Source organism: Schistocerca americana, chromosome 2, assembly GCF_021461395.2.
Source record: "Schistocerca americana isolate TAMUIC-IGC-003095 chromosome 2, iqSchAmer2.1, whole genome shotgun sequence".
NCBI lineage: Eukaryota > Metazoa > Arthropoda > Insecta > Orthoptera > Acrididae > Schistocerca > Schistocerca americana.
The window spans coordinates 589,370,369-589,379,901 of NC_060120.1; the positions used below are offsets into that span (position 1 = coordinate 589,370,369).

The 9,533-nt window shown below is 40.6% G+C and overlaps 1 protein-coding gene across 1 annotated transcript in view; it reads right to left on the reverse strand.

The window, feature by feature from the left end:
• LOC124595829 (brachyurin-like) overlaps positions 1–1,692 on the reverse strand; it is an 86,793-nt gene extending 85,101 nt beyond the window's left edge. The window contains exon 1 of the mRNA XM_047134727.1: positions 1,613–1,692. Coding sequence (XP_046990683.1) covers positions 1,613–1,660 — 48 coding nt within the window. The 5' untranslated portion in view covers positions 1,661–1,692. The remainder of the gene's footprint in view (positions 1–1,612) is intronic.
• Positions 1,693–9,533: the final 7,841 nt, after the last annotated feature.

Genomic DNA, 9,533 nt, shown 5'->3' on the forward strand with positions numbered 1-9,533 from the left:
GTTGGTTTTGTCCACTGTATGGCCAGATGAATCTTCAGAGGGTGAAGCTCAACACAAACATGAGGGAACCTAATTAATAGCTGTAATGAAGCTGTCATGAAGTAATAACAGCAGATCTACTGTACACATCATATTAACAAGTATGAAATGGCAGTGATTGTGGATATCCAATGTGGCAAAGGGAATGCAATGCTCAGAACATTTTCTTCAGGTTCTTCATTGATGGCGGTCATGGAATGGAATTAAACAGAATTATACGATAGTAAAATAGGGGAGAGGGGATTGTAGTGTGCTCACTTGAGCTAGCCAGTGAAAATATCTGCAATTTTGGTTGCGTGAAGGATGTAATATGACCAGTTAGGACATACGCTTAAAAACATTTAACAGAAACAAAGCGTTCGTTAATCAGATATTGTGTTCTGAAAATTATGACAACATATGAAGTGGTTTATGGTACAAATGTTGTTAGTCTGTGAGCTTTTATTCAGTTCTCTTAGAACTGATGTGCTACTGGAGTTCTTCAGCTACCTGAATCATTACATTATAAAAAAAATATTTGCCATAGAATGCATAGTGTATTCACACAATTTGCTGCTTAGAAATGGTGAAATTTAGTGGAGGAGTTTAAAAAATTAAAAAATAATAATAATAGTTTCGGAAATTATTGAACATGTTAAAAATTGTACCAAGCTCACAAAAACTCGTTGAATGGTGATAATTACATATTGCTTTGTTGCTGTAGTTTTCACACATTGTTGATGCAGTTTATCCTAGATAAAAAACAGTGTGCTCTCTTCATATGATGTGGTATTTTAATATTTAAAATGCGTCTTACTTCAGGAAGTTGGAGAAAAAAGATAAGAAAATTGCATTATATGTTACCAAACTAGAGAAAGGACAATACTTTCGTAAGGTAAGCTATACTTTCTCTTCTTTAATTAAATTTGTAATATATGGTTCAGAATTTGTAGTTCCTGCTTAAACTAGCGAAATTCTATAGTCATAGATGTTTCCTAGCAAGCACACTACCCTGTGAGGACTTTGTATCATTTGCTGCACTGCATATCTTTGAACTTTGTGTTTTTATGGAATTGCGTATTTTGCATATTTTTGACAGATTCTTATTATTACAATTATCATATAAGTAAGATTTATACTATACTAACCAATGAACCTCAGTGTAGTTCGATTGAAATTCCACGAATCTTATTGCGAAGTTACATTGATGAGGTTATCCATTAGGATAGCTTCTAAATAACTTGGGAGGATAAATCAAATTCTATTATGAAAAATGTAGCAGGTACAACCTCAACAATAGTCACATCGACGTATTTCAGCACAGCAAATCAGTACACAGCTGGCTTTTCGACTATAGTTTCGCTCTACGATGCACACAGACATCACTTAGACGTGTAATGTTCTTTGGTGTAACTGTTTCAACCAGTCTACATAAGTTTTGACGTAAGTTCGGTGCTAAGATTGGTTAAACGTAGTAAATGCATTGATGGTAACCTCAGAATAGTTTACACAACGTTCAAAATAACCATTGTATGTCTCAGCCTGTTTGCTGCACTTGTAGTATACGTGCTTAAGTGACTGCAACACATTTTACCTGAACGGCAGCGGCCACGGCAAAAAGGAATATAGCCAACACGTTCATTGTGGTCTTCCACCCGCACCTATGGGTATCAGACGCATCGCTCCGTTTTATACTCGATATTGTGCAGACTTGTTGACAAATGAGTTATCAAATTCAGATTCAGATTTCAAGATAAAGCTAAAAAAACGGACTTTGAAACGCTGAGAGGACGCTGATATCTGTAAAATTGGAAAGATAACAGTGATTTCCAAATAACAGGTCGTGGTACAGGATCGAAACAACAAGGAGTGGTTTAGTGGTTTAGCACACAGTCGACAGCATGATTATTTGATATGCATTTGCTATGATTGAGAGAAACCGTGGAGCATCCTGATTGGGGCAGCCCGACGGGGATATGAAACCACCTCGTACCTAATATGAAAGCAATGCCTTAAGCAGTCTAATCTACGTTTAGAAACAATTTACGTACTTGACAAAAAAGTCAAGCAGCCAGATTGGCAGGAGCAAAGGAATGAGGGTATGTGACAGAGTATGTGATGTTATGTTAGTGATTACAAACTCTAGTGAAGTTTACAAAACATGTGGGAGTGTGAGACTAACAATCAGCATGACAGTGGACCTCTCTCTTGCGTGGATGTATGCAAAAGATTCTATTGGGGGAGGTGTCATAAAGACTATGTATCCTTTCCTGAGGCAAGTTGGCCCACAACTGTTGTAACCTGTTCTTGATATGGAGGTTACTGGCACTAGGACAATGTTGACCTGCGAGCCGGTCTCACACATGTTCTATCGGGGACAGATTTTGGGAACTCGCTGGCCTTGGTAGTATCACAAACACACAGATAGTTCAAAGAGACACATGACACTGTAAGCGTATTGTCATATCGCTGGCTTAGTTGGGGAGTATCTTTGCGGGCAGCGCGTTTGCAAAGTCGAGCATGGGACACGGAACTGTTGTGTTGTGGGTAGCTCTGCACGTGAGAAGCACTGTTATTATGGATATTAAAGTGCTATTACAGTAAGGTGATGAAATATGGACTTGATACGACGTAATAAAAAATAAGCAGTGCTGCTGATAACGTATTTGTGTACCCACTCGTTGTGTGTCGCACAGCATCAATCATCCGCGCCGTTTTCGGACTCTCAGAATGAAGTAATGTGAATCAGTAAAGATTAGTTACCATAAAAGAGTGCAATCAAGTGCCAGTGTCTTTATGCGAGTGGGTTCGGTCTTCGCGTTTCCGCTTCATGACCGATCAGCCGCGCAGCGACGGTTACACTCACGCTCGTACGATTGTGAACTGTGAACTGTAATTTAACTTTATGAGCAGTGTTATGTCATTACTAGTGTCAAGGAGGGCTGGTATCGAAAGTGCGTGACGAGCGTAAAGACTTTCGTTCGATCATTCGGCTTCCGTGTCATTATCAATCACCCGCGTTGCGTCTGTTAAGGATACGCTTGTCCAAGTGATATTGTGGACAGATAATCATCAAGAATGTTAATTGGGATAAGCAGTTATGACTTAGAATGTAAACAGTGCAACCTGTGATTTTCATATCGTCTCAGAATATAGATGTTCATACCAGACGTAGGACAGTGTTGTGCTTAACGTTGAGTGGCTCTCCTAAATCCGCTTGCATATTTAAATACATAATTTCAGGCAAGCCAGCGGCAGTGTGGAGCAGAACAATACGACCGCCGCGGGATTATCAGGTACGTTGTGTAGACAGGGCGCGCGGTCACAAAACGAGAAGCGACTACCAGGTAAGGAGACCCCCCGCCATTTGCACCCCCGGGCGTGTTACAACATGTGTGGACAAGCATTGTCGAATTAAAAAATTGTGCGACGGTACTATTGCGTGAGAGGTAACACCTGAGGGCGCAGGATGTCCGTGTGAAATACTAATGTGTCGTCAGAGTTCTCTCAATCAATAGCAGCTGCGACCTGAAGTCATGCCTCTCCACACCGTGACACCAGGTGTAACACCGCTGTGATTTTCCAAAGCATCGCAAGAATGGGACCTCCTCGAATGTTAGTCCACGGAAGTGCAGAGTCGTGATTCATCGCCGAACGCATTGGAGCCACGCAATTCAGTTGCGCCAGTCATTAGCAGTCCATTCTTCCCGATCGCAGCACTGCAATGAGGTCCCTTTCAGACTCTGTCAGGTGCTGTTAACTTTGTCTCAAATGAGCACGCTGCACCTCCACGTTCTTCGCAGTTGTCAACCAACGTCTGACTCTGTTCACGCCCCTTACGTGCGCTACCAGGCCTGGCTACAACGCTAAACTCAAACAACACTCCTGGCAGTAGTTCTCCTGTCACGAAGAGTTGCAGCTCTAATGATTTACATATCAGCAAACGGTGTGCAAATGTAAAAAAAATTACGCTCTTTCACAGTGTCATCGAAGTGCGTCATTGTTTTTTCCAGGTAATGCAATCAGCAAGTAATTAAATAGCTGTTTTAGTCGCTTCACTGCTTTTCTTTACAACAAATTTATTTCACTCTCACAGATAAACTGAACAACCTAAGTAAGCTTGGTTAGTCTGCAAAGCTAATCTAATCTACTGTGTATGACACCTGTACCCAAAGGCGTTATCTGTCTTGCTGCTGGCTCCCACCGTGTGATAAACAAGCGGTTTAAGTGATTCACACTGACGCCGGCGGCCCTCCTCCATCACCAGACTGCTAATCTCTTGTGATAAACAGTTGTTCACTACTTGCCACAAAGGAACGCTCAGCAACAAAATCACCCTAGAAGCTTCAAGAGAGTCTGTTTCATCGGCCTTGGGCCGCGAAGGCCGAAAAAAAGGGGGCATAGAATATGGTCGACGTTCCGCTGTGTTGTAAGGGACGACAGCCAAAGGGGTCCTGCTGTGATAATAAATAGCATCCCATACCATCACTGCTGGTTATCGGGCCTTATGGCGGCAGAAAATCAGGTTGGTATCCAATCGTCGTCTGGGGCTTCTCCAGACACATCTTCGCTGCTCATTGGGTCTCAGTTGGAATTGGTACTTATCACTGAAGATTACTCCAGTCATTGACATTCCAAGCCGACACCCCTGAAAACGGGCTTTTTGGTGTACAGAGGCCAATGTTATTCGGCGCAATGGGCGGTGTGAGCTCAGCCTCGTTCCTGTGAGCTGCCTATTAAAGGTTCTTGTGGTCACTGAAGCACCAGTTGCACATCGGATCGTTGACAATGATGAATCCAGGGCTCTGAGTGACTATGTGACGATTTCTCGATCTTCATGTTCAATCGTCTGTCTAAGTCGATTGCTTCCTTCTTGCCGCTGTGTTCAGCCATGGTTTACTAATGCTGAAATCAGACCTTCTGCGAGGCATAGTTACTGACCAACCGAGTACAAGGAACGATGTTTACTGAGACTTTAAGCCCTGGTATCGACATGTCCCCTGTTTACTATCTTTGCCAGCTGCGCAGTAAAATTGCGCTGCAGCATCACACATTCATCCATCGACCACCATAGTTTACAAGATACGTGTATGAACATCAGTTTGTGATCAATTTGCATAGCTACTTTGTGATGCGTATATTCTTTTTGTCTCAGATTGTATTTAAGAGTGCTTTTCTCGGTCAAACTGACGGCTCCTTCTGTCTCGCTTCCAAAGAACCCTGCGTTCCGCGAGCAACGCTGCAGCTCAGTATTGGATTAGATCAGGTGAAAGAGACCCTGATTCCGATATTGAGAAAATTTGTGGGTTCTTTATTAGCTCTCTAGATCAATCTCATTTAGATTATAAAACGGGTCGGCAAATGAAACAGATAGAATTGCCTTGCTGTCGTCCTGAGGGATACCGAGAGAGATATGTAGAACTGGGGTCACAGCGACAGCATGTTTAATTCAACCTTGAACTCTACTTGTGCGCTATATGGTGCATGAGAGAGTTCGAGCAGCGACGTTATGATCAAGCAGGATTTGTAATAGTCTCCACCCTTTCTCTGAATGTTATCTGTGTTTTTTGGGCTGTGACCCTAGTGACGAGAGGAACTCACTCTGGCCTGCACCGTCTGCCTACAAACATAGACCTGAAGCGCATGCTTTTAATTCTCTCCTGTTACAGATATAAGTAGACCACATTCTTGAAACGAGATACAGGGACATTCCTGAGACACATTGGGATGGAGAAGGGAAACATTCACTTGAGACAGCGCAAGTTGCAGGAGCCCAGTAGGGAGATAAAAATATTATAGAAAATAAATATTTGAGATTCTATAAAGTAACGAAGTGACGGGTTTTTGTACATAGAAAAGGATGTGACTCACGGGGTCAATCACAACTTAATCAATCACAACTTAATCAATCACAACTTAATCAATCACAGCTTAATCAATCACAGCTTAATCAATCACAGCTTAATCAATCACAACTTAATCAATCACAACTTAATCAATCAGAACTTAATCAATCACAACTTAATCAATCACAACTTAATCAATCACAACTTAATCAATCACAACTTAATCAATCACAACTTAATCAATCACAACTTAATCAATATTAAGGTCCTCCACTATACTGTTTACTCATCTGCGAAACCAAGAGAAGGATCCCAACTTTCGGTAGGACTCGACCGTTTAGCAAGCTTAATTTACAGTTATTTGTTTACTCCTATGAAATAACACTGCAGCAGCCTCCAAGCAGTTCCACTGTAAATGCTGTTCTCAGTCAAGAGACGAGTTAGTCGCAGTTTGTAAGTTGCTGAAAATCGCTCTGATTGCAGTCAACCGATCGGAATACGCAGTGACAGGGCGTAATGGAAGGGCTAGCGACGTACGTGTACCAAAGATACTCCAAGTATTATCATTTCCCGTGGACACTGTATTCTCTACATGAAGTGCAACATCTGTCAGCACTCGTCCGTCTGACTGTGAATGGTGTATCCGTGGGGTAGGTCTAAGAAATTTGTAAGGGAACTCGACGCGGAAAGGGATAATAGCTGTTTAAAGTTTTTGTAAATGAGGGGACGCAAGAAAACACTAATTTAAGGTATAAAAACCACCTTGTAATATAACCCAGTGTACCTTACACGACATATCCATAAAACTCTACGTTTGCTAATTTTAACATGTTTTCGAAAGAATGCTTACACGTTTCCCGTTCTTCCTATAACCACTCGCTATATATCCGGTCTTTTTTTAGACTAAAATATATTCTAACTGGCATAACAATTCCTAAATTTCATACAAAATCATGAATTGCAGTTTTAACATAGAGAAAATTAAACAAACGAATAATAAGAGCCAATTGAATAGATTATTATACGCAAAGTAGCAAAGGGCTCTATTCAAAGACTTTCTAATGAACGTCCCTTTTGTTTTACAACTACTATATAAACGCAGCGCACGTATCGTTAAAGTGTTTAGCGTCTGGGAGTCTTAAGTGTCTGAGGATCTCTGGCGTTTGGGGGTCTTTTGAATCTGAAAGTCTTTGTGTTCGAGATTTTAGTGTCCGAGCTTCTAGCATTTGAGTCCTGAGTATTCGTGTCTCTCATGTTCGTGCGCCACTGTGTGAGATAGCTAACTTTATTGAAGGTCAGGCTAATTAAAAGTAAATGTCTGTTCGTTTAATTTACTGTCAAAGGTACGAAAACTGACAGAAATGAGATAAAGCTAACATACAACGAACATTTCAGTCGATAAACGATCGATATCATTAATTTCAATTTAAGAACATCAGTTGTTGCCGAAGCTAATATTCAAACAGCGCGTCGAAACTTGACTTTCGATTATACACCCTGTTCGGACATTTATTATCGAACTAAAGTGTGACCATTCATAGTAGCAAATCATATCAAAGGAGTTATGTTAATAAAAGCCAAGTTGAAGAAACACTACAGTCTGCTACGATTTCGAACAGAGTATCAAGAGAATTGTGACGTCTATTGGATTATCTCTGGACAGTAATAATAATAATAATAGTTTATTCCACATTAATATCAAACGGAATAATTTTCAACGCGTAAAACATCGTGCTTTGTCAAATGAAACCTGTGTCTTTCGAAGGAATTAATTCGGTGTACATGTGCTACGCTAATCGAAGATATCAGTTATCTGGAAACGCGAATCGGTCGCCTAGTAACTGTTAATGAGGATCTTTGGTGGCAACCACCAAACAACGTAGCTGGGCGACAGAAATAATTAGAATCTAAGTTTATTAACGAAAGAGACATTAAAAGATTTTATGAAACCCAAGTTAGCCCAAAGAGCGCACATAATCAACAAATATTGACTGCAATAACAGATAGTGTTGTGTCACCTGGCTTTCACGTATTTCGACGAGCTGAAGAATAATGGCTGGGCATAGCAGAAGGACGTTATACTTCAAATGGTCGTGGAAGTGCCAGTAGGCAGCAATAGGAGGCGTCACAAATGGCGCCCAACGTGGGGTTCGAAGGTAACAAATTAACAATAGAGAGTTCATACATGCTAATTTGTGAATTATTTACTGACTGTATACGAACGAAATAACCCCTCGTGTTAACTTACTCGTGTTACACGTTCACTGTCTTCGACAAACTGCGCCCGGAGTGACAGGAAGGAAGTACTACAACAAACTGAAAGCGATAGACGTCGTACCTGAGGGAGGCACACATACAGGTGTTATAAAAGACAGAAAACCGAAGTACGTATCGAAATAATTGATACGACGATATTCAAAGTTTGAGTCATAGCTCATTGTGCTTCAGTTAAATATATTGTAGCTGGCGAACCACTACTGCAAGTTCGTCGCGTTGTTGAATTGATTTCGTAACTTAGACAGTATTTGTGTTTTATGTATCTGTAGTTGTGTTAGCGTTGGTTGGTTGTAATTTATAGTATTAGACCATGTCAAAGAAGTCCTAAGGTTGAGATCTAATGTAGAGGATGTGAACGAAGACATGACTAGGGAGGAGGGAACAGAAATGGAAGATAGTAGGGCAGGAGAATTAGAAACATCGTATGCGAACGGAATGGACACGTTGTTTGCGACGGAAACGACTGAAAGTAATAATTTCGGAATGTCGATACCCAATAGTGATTCAACTGCAAGACCTAGTATAATTGTTAAACCTACAAATGAAATGGGTGTGGGTGTTTTGTTTGACTTTTTGATTATATTCTAGGAGGAAATATTAGAAGCTAATCGGCAGTGGGATCAAAAAGACGGGGAATACAGGCAAGAAAGGAATCAGAAAGATCGAGAATTTAATGAGAAAATAAAACAAGCGGTTAAATCGTTAGAGGCTCAAACTGAGGAAAGAGGAGTTAGACTGGCTAAGGAACTCGAGAAACTGAGACTGGTCTTAAATTCAGCAAGTAGTAAACGTGCTACTTTACAAGGATCGATAAGAACTTTGCAGAAGGATGTGGAATAGATATGTTAAGAGCAGTCTACCGTGTCGGATGAATAGATGATCTGTCAATCAAAGTAAGAAGCCTACATTTAAGAAGTGAAAAGTATATTGACGATTATTTAATGGGTCAGGCGTAAACGATTGAGGCGGGAGGACATATTCCGGTAACAGACATAGAGTGAATATTTAACTTGTGTCTAGTATCTAAAATTAAATTTATGGCTACCTTTGAACTGACGTCTTCAGTATGGACATTAAATGAATCAAATATTTGATGAATGTTAGGAAAAATAGAAATATCTGAGATTGAGATAATACTTTGAAATACTTTAGTCCGTAATGAAGAACCTAGTATTTGTGACGTCCCCCATTGCTACCTACTGGCCCTCCACTATCAGCGGAAGTGAATGTCCATTTTCTATGCCCAGCCAGTATTCTTCACCTCATCGAGAGACGTGAAAGCGAGGTGACACAGTACTATCTGTTATTGCAATCAATATTTGTTGGTAACGTCCGCTTTTTGTACTAACTGGAATCTATATTCGGGGTTACACAAATCTTTTAAAGTCTCTT